We start from the raw sequence: 17,853 nt of genomic DNA, 5'->3' as shown, positions 1-17,853 counted from the left end.
CAACTATCAGAATCAAGCCCTATTGCCCAGACAGCCTTAGATCATCCTCAAGCGACCAAAAAAAGCACAAACTAAATGTTCCCTGTGGAATACCCCTGGGCTCCAAAGGAAATGAGATGGGGCTTCCTTCGAAACCTACCTTTCACCACCTTGTGGTGTATATAGTACTTGTAATAAGACTGAATTTCCAACAGAGGCTAAAGACCAAAGATTCTTGGGATAGGAATCTTGCATCTAGGGTCCCAAAGTGGAAAACGGTTAAAAGACCCGCAAGAGAGAAGGCTGTGACACTCTCTTGGTGTCTGCCTGCCCTCCCTTTCCAAAGTCAGCATACTTGCTCAGACCAAGGATAGATGGGAACCAACATCTTCCAATGGGGATGGGAGGTCACAGAGCTTAAGATAGTGTTCACACGGGAGGCAGGGGTGGGGTCAGGGACAAACTTGGGGGGCGGGGGGAAGGGGTACACACTTCTCCTGGAGCCTGGCTCACAACACAACCACCACCAAGAATTTTAAAGAGTCTCTGCATCAGTAGCTTTATCAAGGTTCAAAAGTTGGCCATTATCTGGTTTTTGTTTCAGATCATTCTGAGATAGTGAAGGAAACTGATTGGTTTCCCCAATCACTGAGCCAATCCAAAGAAAGAGTGACCATAAAAAACAGCAAATGGAGTATCTGACTTCCTTCCTCCCTCTGAAGGGAAAAACCTAAGTTCAAGGCTGGCCCAGACACTCAACATTTAACAGGACTGCAGAAAACCTGACCACAGGATCTATGACAAATTTAATTCAAGCATTTAATGATTTAACAGTTATCAAACAACAATGAATGATAATTCAGCCTCATAGCCTAAATGCCTAAAAATTGAAGAGGCCGCATTGTTTATCCCCATTTTCTGCATATAACAACTGAAGCACTTTTAAAAACGTCATTCAACACAAATCATTCTTTGCCAAGGTCAAAGCCCCATATAGAAGAGGCTTAATCTGTACTGAGTTAGTTGGCTAGTGGTTTTTACTAACCAATTCACTAGATTTTTAATTACTCCCTCAATCAAGGAGCAACATGACCGAGTGCTCTCCATTTGAAGACCAAGACCTGGGTTCATATTCCACTTCTGCTACTTATCAGCTGCATAACATTGGACAAGTTGCTTCCTTGGTTGGCCCAGATCTCCAAGGGGCCTCCTAGCTCTAAATCCTACAAATCTACAATAGAGCCTTGTCCTTTAGAGACACAGGAAGAAGAATTAAAGTTTCCATCTTACAGACAGAGGAAAAGAGGCCCAGTGATACCCAGTATCCTATCTAAGCTGCAACCAGCATACTCTATTCTCCAGATCAATGCATATCTCTAGAGCAGGTATGATGGCTGACATCCAGGGACCTACTCCAGCAGCTCCTGAAGCTAGGGCAGCCAGCTCCCAAGGACATGCAGTGCATGGAGGAGACAGTGCAGGGCAATGTGTACACAACTCCATCACAATGGACTGAAAACCAAACTGGTGCACAAATTCCATTCAAACATCTTCTTGTTATAAGCAAGGCAGTGCTCACACCAAAGAGAGAGAAGCTGGCACTTACTTCTAGGAAAGGAGAGAGCTTAGTGTCGATTCAAGAGGCGTGCCAAGAATACACTGAATCCAAGGGAAAAGGTCAGGAGTTTATTCCTCAGTTTGTCTTGGAAACATTACCTGGGCAAAAACTTGCCCTCAAATTTCCCTCAGTGGCAAACTCCAAAAAGGTTCCTGCAGCCATTGTACAAGACCTAATCTAGCATCAGAGCCATCCACCACTGCTCCTCTTTCTGGAGCAAGAAAAGGAAGCTTTCAAAGCATAAAAGAGTCAGGTCAGAAATGCATTAGAGATGTTGATTTTCCTAATGCCAAACACAACAAATCACAGCACTAAAATGTTACTAGGGCATCAAAGTGCCAGTGGTGACCTTCATGAGCACCGTTTGTCATTAAGCAAGGTAATGACATTTCCTAAAGTCACATCCTCTCTCAAAGCAAGCAACACCCCCCCCCCTCTATATTTCTCTATCTAGATCATCCTTCCATTTCTTCTCTCTACTGTGATCACCACTACCTTGACCCCTTTCTCCTCCAACCTTGCTGCCCCCTCAGCTCTGGTCTTTTTCCAAGTCAGAAACTGGCCAAAAGAGAAGAGAAAACAGAAATATCCTGACATCCATATCTCTGGGTTGCTCTGCACTGTCCTGGGAAATAGTGGAAAAAATATGTTTCATACAGCTGGGAAGGAATCCTGAAATACCCCCACAGCAATTCATGCTTGGCTTAAAGCAGAGTAAACCCAGTCCAGCACAAATTGGAATTGAACTTACTTAATTAAGTTTTAGGAATCCTCTATGTCAGCAAGTATTCCTCTGATCTAACCTAAATCCTTCCTACTGCAATCTTGAAGGCTCTCTCCTCTCTCAATCTCTACTAGAAGCGGAAATGACAGTTGCTTGTCATTCTTCCATGAAATGATCTATCACCCCCCTCCCTCCACTTCCCTTCATATCCAGGCCCTGTTTTCAAGAATCATTCATCTGGCCTACTACAGACCAACATGCAGGAGCAAGAACCATCACAGAGGGTGGGAATATTAGACCCGGATTTGCTTCCTTACTTCCTGGCTTCCTAACTCAAACTGTGATGGGGGAGAGAGCAGACAGTCCCAAGAGATTGTAGCAGGGAAGAAGGAGGTTTCACCTATATAACTCCCTACCACCTTCAGAGCCAGCCCAAGGGCAGGCTCATCACAAGCTGGGCAGATGATGCTCAGGGTTTGCACCAGCAGAGGCCCCAAAAGAAATGTGACCAGAGTGGAGCCAGTCTCACCTTTCTCAGTGGTGCCGGTCCCGTTCTCTGTCCCGGTGTCTCTCATGCTCCCGATTCCTTTCTTGAAAATAATCCTCGTGCCTATCCTCATTATGGAGCAGGTCCCGGTGCCTCCGGCTGCTCTCACGGGACCGGCTAGGTGATCGCTCACGGGACCGGTGTCTTTTCCTGTTGGAAAAGATTCTTCCTTCAGGGTTCTCCAGAGGGGCTCAATGGTATTCTCTCTTCAAGGTGCTCAAGAACAAATTTTTTGGTGTTGCCATTTGTATCAGCATTTGACTATACTCCTCTATTCTATGATTTCCATTTAGGTCAAATTATCAAGCCTACACAAACTGAAATTCCTTTTCTTAACAGAGCTGCCTTTGTATCACCTAGCTAGCACCATAACCTAAGATGATTAATAATAATTAAAAAAAAAACCTTCTGATTTCCTCCATCTTCCTGAACTTGTCCTAGGGAGGTCGGGGCTTACAGTTATGACTTCCCCCCTCACCGATCCCTAGGAGAGGGCTATTAGGGTTGGTAGACCAGCAGACCATTCAGGAACTCACCTGGAAGAGCTCCCGCCGGCACCCACGCTGTAGGACTTGGCTTCGATGCCATGAAGACAGTCCTTAAGGGAGGAGATGAGCACACGGCAACGTTCGTCGTTGGCGACCCGGGATTGTTTGATGACAGCAATGGCTGTGAGGAGCGTCTCAATAGCGTCACTATAATCCCCTGATTCGGGATGGGTAGGAAAGGCCAAGAATGAGTAGGAGAGCAATGGAAGCAAACTGGATCAAGAGAGGAAGATGGAAGACAAGCCAAAGCAGAGGTGTCCATATGTACCTCAGAACTATCTGACAAGGCATGTGGCCATCCACAGCTCCCACCTGGCCCTGGCTAACACAGGATTCATGTTCAGGGAGCCAGGGACTTGGCCTTAACCAGGACACTTTGGGACAGAAAGCAAGGTAAAGAAGGAAAGAGTCCAAGGACAGAGTCCCTTGAGAATAAGGTCTTGAGGATATTCTGAGGGAACAGAAATGAGGACTTGAAGGTAGTTGTGCAAGAGAAAAGGAAAGACCAGATCCTGGGAGATACAATAATGGCAAAGAAATATAGCAGGAGATCAAGAAAAATTAGATAAAGATTTAATCAAATGTAAAAGAAGATTTTTTTTTAGGAAAAAATTCAGGAGAGGAAAATGTAGGTCTACTCTTTCTGCCTCTAACCCACATTAGCAGGTGGGAAAGAAATCCACTAAATAGCCCTCTGGAGTATTTTAGGCTTCATGGCCCAAGATGAGAAAAAGACCATCCCTGGAAGGATGATGCTAATGTTTTCAGCCCTATGTTCTTCTGGGCACCCCAGCGTGTCAATTTTGCCCAAAGCCCTAGATCTAGCATAGAATAAGAAAGGCACATCAATGCATGAACATTTGTTTCATAAATGCCTGCCATTTTGGGGGGCACCTACTTGCCCCGACTCACACCATGAGGCAGCAATGAGATGCCTAGCAATTGAGCCTGGGACTGCCTGGTCACCCCCGCTTGGGCTCAGTATCAGCCTGGGGAGCCCCAGGGTCCAGGCCTCTCCTAACCCTGGCTGCTGGTTGACCCTGAGGCACGAAGGATCACCAGACTAGCCCCAACAGAGCCATAGCAGATGGCCCAGAATGTTCTGTGGCATCAGTCGCCTTTACCTCAAGTCCAGACTGGGACTGAAGCCGTCAAAGTCAGGCCAGTCAAAGCATTTCCTCGAAATACTCCAAGTCTACATCAGAATGGCAAATCTGATCTAGGTCACGCAATCTCTGCCCACTTTGGGAGCTCCCTTGTTCAAGGCAGAAGTTTACAAGGCAGAAGCATCTTTCTACAGCCCAGCCCAGAATTGAAATGGTGCGTGGAACATTCTGTCCCAGGTCCAAAAGTGGATTCATTGTGGACTGGGCCAGTGTACAAAAGTAAATTTGGGAAGAACTTCCAGCATACAAAACCCAAAAATCACCTTCCCCAAACACTATAGGATATGCGCCCAAAAGCAAACCATCTTTCCCCAAACTGTCCCACTCCAAGAGGGATGTGTGACCCAGAATAGTCCCACCACCAAGAAGAGGCTGAGGGGAAAGACAGGGGACAGAAGCAAAGGCAAAAGCAGTTACCTGCACTGGCCCCAGAGACAGCTTTGGAAATGGCACTGCTGGAGATCGCTCTGTTCCTATTCATGATCTCCTCGAACTCGGCTTCACACACCGTCGGGGGCGGGGGGCCCAGCTCTCGGCTGCACGGAGACAACACCATCCCTGACCGCCCGTGGCACTTAGATCTGTACCGTACAGCAGGGCACTTTATTGGGTATGATGTTGCACTGACCTCTCCTCCTTCATGTGTCATCTCCTCCAACACATCACAGCCTCCTTGAGGACAGGCTGGCACCATAAAACCCAAATCCATACCCACACCTTCCCCCCCCACCCAGCACCTATCTATCAGGGCTGGGCAGCCAGCGCTTATGGAACTGAATTTAGTCAAGTCCATCAGGGCGAACAATGAGGACAGGGCCTGGGCCAAGCAGACAAGAAAAGCCCCACTGAAGGGCAATCCAACAGCAAGGTGACAGGCAGGGCACACTTTCTTGGGTCTGAGCACTCTTCTGGCAGAGATGCAGGAAAAGGCGGGGGTCGTGTGCTTGGAGAAACCCTCCTCTGCAGCACAGGCAGAGAGAAGATACTTCACACACTGACTCCCCTTCATCTAGCCCAATTCTCTAGAAGGGAACAGGGCAGTCCTTACCTGCCATGGTGGTTATAGGGTGCAGAGGCCTTGATGTAAGCATCTGGCGGAGGCCCCACTGCAGCATTTGGTGGGGGGAAGAAGGCGGGGTTGAGGTGCAGGGCAGGTGGAATGGCCCCAGGAGGAGGCACAGCCAGGTGGGGAGGCAGTCGGGGAGGGGGGGGCATGAGATGCTGGTAATGGATACCAGGAGGCGGAGGAGGGACCCCAAAGCCCGAGGAGAGAGGAGGTGGAGGTGGGATGGGGGGTGGGGGCAGACCCATCAGGGGAAGAGCTGAGGGAGGGCGGCTGAAGTAGGGCAGCACACTGGGGGGCTTGTCCACACGGGGGGGCGGGGGCACAAGGTTCTCAGTGGGAGTGGCCCGTCCATCAGCAGAATCACTAGAATCTCGGGAGTGGGCACGTGGTGGTACTCCTACGAAGCAAAACAGAGCTAGTGTTACTGCCCCAAGCACCAGACACAACCCCTGCACCATCTTGATCTAGCAAAGGACACATCTGACTAAGGTGTCTACAATTTAGGGGAAACATGAACTTCTGCACTCTTGATCGCCTTGGCAAAGGAACAGTTTAGTGAAGCCACAGGCTCAGGGAGCAGAAATCATGCCTATCGCTGCTGCTACCCTCTTCATTTGCTGGGTCTTTCCTTGGGGACAGGGGGCATGCTTCCAGAATCACTCATTTATCTGAGACTGCCAAAGATTCCACAGAAGCATCACCATACCTCCCTCAAGAAGGGAAGGCTCAAATGAGAAATGAAGGTAAAATTTACTTATCACTCAGTGAAGCTGGGGTGACACAAGAACTCATGGTCTCTAGACCAAGCCCTCATCCTTCCTCTCTACATACGTATCTACAACTATCTGTTTGCCATTGCACAACTGGAGAGGATGGGAATCCAATGGCAATTGTGCTTGGAAAGGGCTGGGTGCACGAATAGGAAGGCCAGAGAAGCAAAGCAAGAAGGGGTGAAGTTATTTGGAAATTTAGGGAGTGGTGGGGAGATAGCATCCTGAGGTTTTCTGCCAGCGGGCTGTGCCAACACCAAGAGAAAGGACTGAGCACTTGCACACAGAACATGCCCTAGAGCCGATGGGACCTACAGGTTCATTCTGTGCCTCCACAACTATGAAAAGTCAGAGCATCCCAATCTACTGCCCTGCCCAAGAGCTATTCCAAAAAACGGTTTCCTCCAGGGAAAAGCATTCCTCTCAATCTCCTTCATCTGAAGACGTTCTAAGTCAGACACCTGGAGGGAAGCAGGTGTTGCTAACAGTGCTCTTCACAAGAAACCTATAGCATATTCCAACCAGGCAATCTGGAAGCCTGATGAGTGGGGTTCAAAGTGCCCCAACCTGACCAGTCTTTCTATTCCTTGGCTGAACCACACCCCACTGACTCAGTAGTCCCTACACCTCCAAGTAGAGGAATGTTTCACTCCTTAAACACATCGTAATCTCCTCTTTCTTCACAGTTCTCCCAATAGCCTCTAAGCCTGGAGAAAAATGATCAATGTCCCCTTCCTGAGAACTAACAGCCTTGTTAGCAATAATTTTCCAACCTAGGTGGTTTTAATTTGTGCCTAAGCTTTCCATAGGCCCCAAGAGTAGCTGTCCCATTTTATGCAGCACCTACACCTCTGGCTGTGTTTAAAGGAATCACAGAGGCCAAACTGGAAGAGGCAGCAGAAAGAAAACACCACTGCCTCAATGCAACATCTCAGTCAAGAGTGAACAATGAAAAAGAGGTGCAAGCTTGTTCCCTCAGACTGCTGCCAAGTGAGGAATTTTTAAACTGGCAAGTCAGGAAAGGCTCTCAAACCAAAGGGACTTGTTTAAGTGGTCAAGAAAGTAGAGTGACCATAACCCAGAACACAAGGGGTTGAGACCCTAGGAATCAAATAGACAATCAGAGGAGAGGTATTCCTACAGAACAGTGAGGGGGCCATCCTTGTACCTGGGAGAGGAGCCCCAATGCAGGGCTGGACTTTGCAGGTAGTGCCTAAACAGGAGAAACACCCAGTGACCTTCAAATGTCATGGGACTGTGGTTAAGTAAGGTTAAGTAAGCTGGCTGTTTCAGGCTGGGCCTTGAAGAGTGGCTGCACCTTGGTGAGGATACCACAGTCCAGGTCTGGTCCTCAGCTTTTGCAGGTTCAGAAACTCGATTTTATCAGTTCACCCAGGGGTGATCGGACCCTGGGGGATTGATTCACGCTAACCAAACTCACAAGAGACTGATTCATAAACCAGAATGCCAATTTATTAATTTACAATGAGAAATATAACTGCCAAGCGGACCGGAATACTTTTGTCGGCTGGTCAGCGCATTCTCTTCCCAGTAGGAGAGCCTATTTGGGAAACCAAATTAAGATCAGAAGGTTGCTTGGTGAGTACAGAATCAGATGAACTTACAGGATCCTGGCATCAAGCTTGAGAAGCCTGATGCCCCTTCTCCACTATTGGGATAGACCTGCCAAGCAGACCAGACTACTTAGGTTGACCAACAGGGATCCCTACCCCCTGGACAAGGCTGGAGAAACACCAATCAGTGCCTATTCTCTAGCTCTCCATGCAGACCACCCTTCTGCTGGCGTTTGCCATTACAACAGCACTGGCTTGACTTTCAACATACCCTTTGGACACAGCACAACTTCCAACATTACAGCTTACTTAATGGAAATTATATTCTGGGTGGCTGCTCTCAAAGACAAATAGGAAAGCATATTCATCTTATATCTAAACTATTCCTACATTACAATGCAGGATGGGTATAGTGAAGTCCATCCAATGTATGTTAATTCTCAGAACTGGAGAATTTCACAGCTGGAGGGACTTTTAAGGGCCAACTTGTCCAAGTCACTCATTTTACAAATGAGGAAACTGAGGTCCCAAAGCCCACGGCTTGTTTTGGTGCAAGAGTTAGGACTAGCAGCCAGCTCTCCCAACTCCCAGTCCAATGCTCCTTCCACTATGGCATGCTGAGCAGCTGGCTAGAAACAGTGAGGGGTACGAACTGACCTGGTCTAAATTAGGGGACACATCTCACTGGTAATGGGGCTCTCACCTTCTTCCCAGATTCCATTCACCCCCACCCAACCTCCCTCACGCTGCAGGCTAGCCCCACATCGTGGTATCAAAGCCCTCCCTTTTCCCACCCCCCCTCCATACAGACCATCTCCACGTACCCCCTCTTGGGACTCGGACGCACTCACGTTTCCGAGCCTGCGCCTCAAACTGTGACAAATTCTGCCTGGTGGCCAGCCTCACATCCACCTTCTCCCCATTGAGAATCTTGCCTGGCAGAAGCTCCAACAGTTTGTGGACAGAATTCTCAGAGGCTACCACCACCTCAGCATACCTTGAGAAAGGGCATGGAAGAAGCAAGGAAACGAGGTAACAACCACCTGAATTAACCATTAATAAATAAAAAGAAGCCCCCAAAGGGCTTTGGCTATGGTCTTCCCATCTCTAGGAGACTGAAAGAAACTTCCTTGAGCTCAGTGCTCAAACTACAAATGGCCTGGGGACAAAGGAGCTCATAGCCTACAAGTGGGTGATGGGGAGGTGTGTGTGTGTGTGTGTGTGTGTTGGTGGATGGAGGAGGGCTTCACTGACACCTACTTTCTACTTTCCTCATGATCCCAAATGACAAAGATGGGGCAGGCACCCTGAAGAGAAATTCCCCTATTTTGCTCTTACCCTTTAGACTGGCCATTAGCTCGATTCTCTGCAAATTTTAGCTCCACAACATCATAGACCCCCACAGAACGGATGATTTGGATCAGCTGTTGGTCTGTTGTCCACTGGGACCAGTAAAGTAGAAAAGAAAAGTCAAAGACTAGAGATCTCCAAAGGTTTTCCAAAAGTCCCCTATCCTGAAACCACAACTCTTTAATCACCACCATGGCCCCAGGTAGTGAATATCCCTAGGAGACCCCAAACCAGTTTTGTTTCACTCAAGGCAAGTTTCCCTTAAACCCTCATCTCTCAAACCGTCACTTGTCCTAGTCCCCCTCCCACCCCTAGAAATGAAGGCCATGAGAGCCCAATTCACCACCCAATTCACCATTGGCCTAGGCCTCTAGGATGCCTTGGCTAACAATCATGAGTTGAAAGGATGGTTATTGCAAAACCTGGAAATTCCTGTTCTGAATACCAAGAATGTACCATAGCCAGGAACTCTTCCCCGAGGACAGGAAAGAGGTCCTGTGGCCATGCCACCCCCCTCCCCCCACCAGCCCAAACCAAAGAGAAATGACTTTTGCAGAATAAGAGTCACCACCTACCCAGATCGTACTAGAGCTACGAGGGCCTTTGATCCCCGTCACCCACCATAATCACAGGACCATCTAATGACCACCAAGAAGAGCTCAAGGTGTTCACTGAAAGCGCGTCCCAGAGATGACCCTGCTAGACATAAAGCCCCGGGGTCAGGGGCTGCAACAGTGACAGAAATAGCTGCACCCACTAAATGACTGCTTTCTCCAGCACCATTCAAGACCTGAGGATTTTCCTCCCAGAGGCTGATCCAACTGACCCCACTCTCAGACCTCAAGATCAAATGAGAGTAGACTTTGAAGATTGCACCCATCCACGACCAACCTCAAGGCAGCTCTAGAAGGCGCTAGTCTGTCCCATGGCCACCCTGCTCACTGCTGGCTATCCAGGCTCACCCAGGAGAAGCTGCCCACGTAGACTGCAGCCCGCTTATTCCGCAGCCCACTGTAGGTGTACAGGATCGCTGGCGACTTGCTGTTGGGCTTGGGAGACTGCTCCTGTCGGATAGGAGGCGGTGGCTCGGCACTGCTACTTCGGTCATCAGAGGGCTGCGAGCTAGCAGCCAGCACGTCATCATACAGGTCAATCTGATCAGCATTACTGAACTCTGGGTCCTAGGGGATGAGGGGTGGATCGAGTGAGTTCCCCAAACGGGGAAGTCACCAGCCCTGTGGGGCAGACAAGCAGAAACCATAACTCAAGCAGCTGCTGAAGAACTCCAGGCTTAAAACGGGGTGGTCGGCACTTCATTCATCTACTCAAAAATGAAGTATCTCCTTAAGTACAAGGCACTAGGAGATCCAAAGACACAGCCCCAACCTTAAAAGGAATTTGGGTTCTTTAAACCTTTGCTGAACAAACTTCAGTAAGAGAGGATTCACCCTCAAGTCTGTTTCCCTTGCTTCATTTCATTTAGTTTAATTTTCCCCTCCAAACAGAGTAACTCACGTTAGGCAAGCTCTCTGAAGAATTGTTTAGGACAAACGGTAAAAATGACTTTCCTATGTGAGACAGACACCTTCTATTCCAGGGCACAAAGGTGGGAAGATTTATACCTCCAACCTCAACTATATCACTAACTTAAATGAACTAATACAAGTTAAAAACTCTCTTAATGCATGGCAAGTATGGTTAGTGGTAGTGAAAAGAAGTGAGGACACTGACGAGAATAAGTTAACAAAATGAAAGGAAAATACTACTTACAGTAGTCCAATTGTAGGCAGCTCTTTCTAAACATAATGCTTAAATAGGCGATTCTAAAACCTATGTTTGTCCATCTCCAAAATATTTCTCATGCTATGTCATGACATTCTCAAAAATACATTCTGAAAATCCTGAACTAATTACATTAGGCTCTTGGGGGGATGGATGGGACAGTTACATCATACAAGGCAGTTTCCGTAGTATGCAACAATTCCAAAGTAATTAGTAATCATTGGCTTATATCAGGCCAATCAATAAGAAAGTACATTTCAAATAAATTATAGACAACTTTAAAGTTCACAACAAAGATCTCTCTCCAAGAATCATCAGATATTGGCATGTTAAAACAGAGCACAAACACTCCAAGGCTGCAGAGTAACGGATGCTTCTGTTCCAGGCTCTCTCTAAGCTCTCCCTTTTGGGCTATTTGGATCCAGCATTTTACATGGACACTGGAAGCACCTTCGAAACAGAAATCCTTCAATGAGCTAAGAGAAAGCAGATGCTTGGCGATGCTACAATCAGAGAACGCTAACACCTAGACTAGAACCTGTTATAAAGGTCTTTTAATTAGAAGGGTATATGTGAGGAAATCTAGAAAACCTAACCTACCCTGTGGCATAGCCGAATCTAGAAAATAACCAAGCAAAGCAGTGCAGGATTTCCCTGACGGTGAGCTGGCACCGTTATTCATGCTACTGGAAAAGAACCTATTCTTATAATTTCACCTTCGGGGCCAGAGCCAAGAAGGTATTGCAAAACCATGAGAAGGCAACACAACAATGATCCAACAGCCCTGTGCTCTATACCACATGCCTCAGTTAAATGTTAAGTGTTTGGTGGACACTTCTCCACGTTACCTTTTACAAGTGGAATTAAATGATATGCCTCAAGTCACAGCCCTTGTCAAACTCTACCAATTCTCTACTCCACCTCCATTCAGAACAGGCAGAGATGGTAGCGTCTCCTAACAATGGTTCTTGACAGAAGAAGGAAAGATCCAATATTGGAGGGGGTGAAGGAAAGCATGCTCACTACCACACTGTTGGAGGAGATACTTTTGGCTCAACTATCATGAAAAGCTGTTTGGAATTAAAACCAAAGTGTCCAATAAACCCACACCCAAAGATCTCACTGCTATGTAAATACCCAAAGGAGCGCAAAGACACAAAGTCCTATAAATGCTCAAATATTCACAACAGGGTTTTTTTTTGATATATATATATAAAAAAAACTACAAATACAAAACTACAAATCTCCCCACAATCAGGGAAGGACAGAACTGTGGCATTTAATTAATATATTCTTACTACACTTTAAGACACATCAACAACATAAATGGAGGGTGGGGGGCCTAACCAAACTTGGCCCAGAAAGGGGATGAGAAAATGCAACTCTTTACCTTTCTGTTCTAGAAATTGAGGGAAGGGGTCTGATCATAGGATTAGAGGTCTAGTGCTGGAAGAAACATGAGGTCATCTGGTCTAAACCCCCACATTTTATAGACAATGGAGGCCCAGAGTTGCCTAAGCTCCCTCTTGTATCCATCAGAGGATTTTAATCCAGCACCATAGCTTCTCCCATTCACTATTCCCATACTACCTTCCTGACGTACTGGCTAATTTTAATGAACTACCTCTTCTTTGTTAGTCTGTTATGAGGGATGACTTGAGGAAGGAAAGCAGGGAAGGTCTAGCTGAAAGTAAAGGTGATATACAAATCTAAGTATTCATTTAAAAAACCAGACTGATGAGTCCATCAAATCCTAGCAAGGCCCAAAGGAGCTGATTACAACCAAAATTCAAATCCCCCTTTTCCAGTATTTTGATTTCTCTTACTATCACAGGTTTATTGTGACTTTCAAAGACCTTCCCTCTCTGGTTCTTCAGTGGTTTTCTGGATCATAAAATGGAAGGGCATTCACTCTTGCGTAACATTTATAATCTGAGGAGATGGGTAAAATGCATTCCATAGTGTCTCATTTCTTATACTACAGAAATGCTCTTCCAAGTATGTACTCCAACTAACAGAGCAAGGCAAAATAAAATTAGAGTACAAAGTAAAAATTAAAAGATTCTCCATTTGGGTTATGGAGCAAGATGGGGAATCAATGAGGCAAAAAACCAGGAAGAACACATTTCAAATGGTCAAGATTGTAGCTTAAGACCTTATACCCAAGTCAGGAGTATATGAAGATATGGGGAGAAAGACGTCACCAGGAATAAGGATAACATGAATGGAAACATGGAGTGGTTGGCTGTGGCCAAATGAGCTGTTTATAGTTTTCTATAAAGCAGCATATAGGACAGTCACAAACCTTAAGAATGTTTCTAGAGTGGGCAGCTGGGTAACTCGGTGGAGTTAGACCTAGAGGGGGGAGGTCCTGGGTTCAAATCTGGCCTCAGACACTTCCCAGCTGTGTGACCCTGGGCAAGTCACTTGACCCCCATTGCCTAGCCCTCACCACACTTCTGCCTTAGAGCCAACACACAGTATTGACTCCAAGAGGGAAGGTAAGGGTTTTAAAAAAAGAATGTTCCTAGGTTTAAAACAAAACAAAAATTATGATTGCTTTGTCTAACGTGGTAAAAAGGTGACTTGCCCACACGGTTGTGGGTAGCACTACTTTAGCAGGAATCAACTGGCATTGGGGAGGGGATAAAAATACAAAACAATGCACCCATCCCTGCTTTCATGAGGCTTACATTCTACAGGTACAGCCTGACCTCTCATTTAGGGGTTCAGTTCTTTCCCTGCATGGTTCAATCAGTGCCTGGTACACGGTAGGCACTTCATAAATGTTGTTCCCTTTCCCCAACACTGCTTAAAAAAAAAGGGGGGGGGATTTAAAATGCAAAGTAAAATAGGCCCACTCATTGGCACCTCTGAAGCTAGAGGATGAGTTCCTTCCACTCGAGGACTCAGTCACATCTATGACCCATAAACATGCCATGTGACAACAAACATAGCAGGACAGTAGCTACTGCAGGAAGATACCCAAAATGGAACCAAGCAGTCCTGGTCAGTCAGGTGGCTCCATGGATAGAGCTAGGCCTGGAGCCAGAAGGTTCTGGATTCGTATCTGCCCTTAGATACTTCCTAGCTATGTAACCCTGGGCACTTCTGCCCTTCTGCCTCACAGATGTTACTAGGATGGAAAGTAAGGGTTATGGGGTAATAAAAAACAAGCAATCTTGATGAAGAAATTATGTGTTGGTAAGCAAATGAACACAAGCCTCCAGCCCACACTCCTGAGACTATGTCCTCTAGGAGCAGTAGGATAAGTAGATGGTTTTATTCCTCATTTACTTAAGGATCTTAAAGAAAAAAGTAAGAATATTCCAATTGCTACAACTGCAGGTGACAGAGCTGAGTAAGTGTAGCCTCCTTCCAAGGACCAGGTTTATAAGTCTCTGGCTGGCAAGGAACTTGGCACCTACAATCCAAGTCTTAAAGGAGGATCACAAGGACACATGGCTCAACAAAGCAGCCAACCAAGGCCACTTCACTGGAGACCCACTCACCAACCACAGAAAATTACAGCTCTTCTAGCATGTATCTCTAGGTCAAGGGAATTGATGGGACCCCAAATGTTTCTCAAAAAATCTCTGAAAAACTAGGATTTCAAAGTACACCTGTGGGATGGCAAGCCACAGCATGATTTACATGAACTGGTCACAGAATAACATCAAGCTTTATTTTTCTATTTAGACTGATAGTTGAATGAGTTTCTTGGGCCTCAGTCAGTTTATAATACTTCATGAACACCAATCTATGTTTAGTCTACTCTGTGGCTGTCTTCAATACAACCCCATCTCTAATAGTTCATTAAGAGTTTATATTCCTTCTTCAGCAGGTCCAGATGACAAGAAAATGAGTTGAGCAAATGAATTAGTTTGCCCTTCCTCTTTCAAAATCAACAGCAGTCAAATGCAATCAACATTCTTTCAAGGGGATGACCACCACAACCCCATCTGGCTCCACTTGCCCAGCACTAAATGTCGCCAGCTTGACATGGCTATTGTTGAGGTTCCCCACAATCATCTCGTCTCTGGGAGAGCTAGAAAAGAGCCCTTTCAGGTTACATGCAATTTAGTGCAGAATCAAAACAAGGAAAAGAAATGCAGTATGGGAAAACTGCTCAAGAATAAGACCAATTTTGTGTCTGTGCTCAATATAACCACAAAACTTGAAAAAATGAAAACACAGGACATACTGGGGACAAGAACGCTCAGTCTTCTTTCACCAGAGGAAATATGGCATAGTGGAAAGAGTCCCATTTGGAGTCACAAGACCTGGCCAAAGACTGGCTGGACTACTTTATATTTAGGTGAGACTGAGCAAACTTACACTTTAATTTCTTCTATTGTAAAATGAGAGTTGGAATAGATGATTTTTAAGACCCTGTCTACCTAGAAATCTCCAATTGTCTGAACAAGGTGTAGTCCCCTTGTCCCCTTTATCTTAACTTCATAAATGAAGAAGTATACATGGTACCCACTTGAGAGGGGAAATGGAGACCATTTTTATCATGTGGAATTAAAAAAAAAAACCATCTTCTTCCTTTCCTGCCATCCTCTTTGACAGTCTGACTGAAGGCTTTGAAGAGATAAGGAAAGCAAGAGCATCAGGAAATGGCCTGTCTCTTAAATTAATTCATTCATCTGAGCCTCAGTTTACTCCCTGGATGAGTCCTTTGGGGCTAGTTCTCAGCACTGGCCTGAACTTACGCTGTGCCTTACTTTGTATTAACAGACATAAGTTCTGTAAAAGTACAGCTTTGGACTGCTCCATGATAGACTGAAATGACTACTAACTGGATCTGGAATCTGGGGACTTTAGCTTAGTCACTTATGTATAAACTGAGTGTTAGACCACCTAATCAATAAATTTTCCCTTCCACATGACCCTACTTATCTCATTTGTGTTCAAAGTATTTTTGAAAAAGGAGGAAAAAGTCATTATTGTCTTCTTTGCCTGTGGAGGACATTAACCTGGGAAAGAATAATCATTTTGCTGAGGACAAGTTAAAAACAAGGGTGGCAATGATTTAGAAGCATTTCTCAACAGAGTCTGCCATTCTCCACAATTACCTTCGAGGAGCTGGCCCCAATTGTCTCTGCCCCCTCCGGCCCCTAGACCTCCTTAGACTTTGAAACACAACAATGGAAGGAATGACTCCACAGCTGAAACTGCCAGGAGTAATAAAATCACATTTCTGCAAAGCTGGGTATAACCACCTCATTGTCCCCCCCCCCCTCCTAGGAAACAGATCCTAGCAGAGACCTCTAAGGCTCTTGGAAAAGGATTTAAGGACTCTGCAAGGTGCATTATCATTGTTACCACTTTCCAGGTGAGTTAGGAAGGTTGCTCAGAATTCTAAGCAGCCTAGGCTTGACCACATAACATGGAGGTGAGGTGTGAAGCCAGGGCCAGCTCAGGCCAAAGCAGAGTCGTTCCTGATGGGATTCGGCCAAGACACAATGAAATACAATTTTAGCTGGCGGGCTCGTTGGTCCATGGATTTTGAGAGCAGGGTTAGAGTTCCCAGTTCTATCACCGGAGGACCCTTCTGGGAGACAATGAAACCCTCCAATGTTTCGGCTGCGGTTGTGTGGTCCAGAAGCACAGGCTGGAGCAACTGGGCAGTGAGGTCCCCCTTGAACTTATTGCCAGTCTTCTCAGAAGCCATCCCAGTCCAGCCGTGGTCCTTTATGAAGTCCCTCTCCCAGCCCCGCCTCCCCATCCCGGCGCTACAAAGGCTGCAAGTTCCCGCTGGGTTTTCCCATCCCCCGGGGAGGGCGCAGCCGTGGGGCCGCTCCTCGGGGCACCCGGGCAGCTGCCCGGGTGCCCTCGTGTGCCCGGACATGATTGGTCCCTCACACTCAGTCCGAGGCTCCGAAACCCGCGGGCTGGGCCCCCTCCCAGCTCCCGGGAAGCCCCTCCCCCCTGGCTGGGGCTGGGGTCGGGGCGCTGCCGCCTCCTCACCTGGTTGAATTCCTCGTCTGCGTAGATATCAATCAGGTCCACTCCCTCCGACATGGCTCTCGGACCCCGGGGGCGCAGCAACGAAGGAAGGTGGTGGTGCTGCTGCCGCTGTGTCCGAGAAAGGGACACGAGTCAGAGCGGGGGCAGGGGAGGCGCGCCCCATCCACAGACCCCTCGGCCCGCCGCCCCCGCCTCTGCACGCAGCACCCCCCTCCGCAGGGGGTCGGGCGCTCCCGCCCCTCCCCCCACCCCTCAGGCCTAGGCCCGCCGCCGCCCGCTTTCGGGGGGTGGGGGGGGGCTCCACGCAGCCTGATTTCTCCCCGCCCCTCCCCCACCTCTCGGGGCCCTGGGCCGCCCGCCGCTGCCCGAGCTCTCACGCGTTCTTCCCGCCCGGCTGCTGAGCGCTCGCGGCCCCCCGCCCCGCGCGCCGCCCCGGACTGACCGGGCCAAGGCGCCGCCTCCGCCACCGCCGCCTCAGCGCGGGCTCCGGCCCGGGCCTAGGCCCGGCCCCGCCGCCCGCCCTCCGAGCCCCGCCCGCCCCGCTCGCCCTCGCGCCGCCAACCCCGTCGCCGCCGCTGCGCCCCGGCCCCGCCGCCCCCCGCCGCGCGCCCCCGTTACCGGGAATATGGCGGCGGCGAGTCCGGACTAGGCCCGAAGCGCGCGAACCTCTGCCCGGCCGCAGGCCCCGCCCCCTGCTCCCGCCGCCGCCGCCGCCGTCCCCCCTCCCGCGCCACGCGGTGGCGTCACGCGCAG

General features: G+C 48.0%; 1 protein-coding gene across 12 annotated transcripts in view; it reads right to left on the bottom strand.

The window, feature by feature from the left end:
• CPSF7 (cleavage and polyadenylation specific factor 7) overlaps positions 1–17,853 on the bottom strand; it is a 27,332-nt gene extending 9,479 nt beyond the window's left edge. For 2 of the 12 annotated variants that reach the window (XM_056801625.1, XM_056801624.1), the window contains exons 1-9: positions 17,719–17,853; positions 17,101–17,208; positions 10,305–10,523; positions 9,331–9,434; positions 8,844–8,989; positions 5,631–6,045; positions 5,000–5,163; positions 3,405–3,573; positions 2,851–3,018 (exon numbers count right to left, since the gene is read on the bottom strand). In XM_056801625.1, the coding sequence (XP_056657603.1) occupies positions 2,856–3,018; positions 3,405–3,573; positions 5,000–5,163; positions 5,631–6,045; positions 8,844–8,989; positions 9,331–9,434; positions 10,305–10,523; positions 17,101–17,154 (1,434 nt within the window). In that variant the 5' untranslated portion in view covers positions 17,155–17,208; positions 17,719–17,853 and the 3' untranslated portion in view covers positions 2,851–2,855. The other 10 variants (XM_056801630.1, XM_056801629.1, XM_056801623.1 and 7 more) reach the window with 8 other exon arrangements.

This window comes from Monodelphis domestica, chromosome 6, assembly GCF_027887165.1.
Source record: "Monodelphis domestica isolate mMonDom1 chromosome 6, mMonDom1.pri, whole genome shotgun sequence".
Lineage (NCBI taxonomy): Eukaryota > Metazoa > Chordata > Mammalia > Didelphimorphia > Didelphidae > Monodelphis > Monodelphis domestica.
The sequence above is the reverse complement of the archived record's forward strand: the minus strand, read 5'-3'. Positions and strand labels throughout refer to the sequence as shown.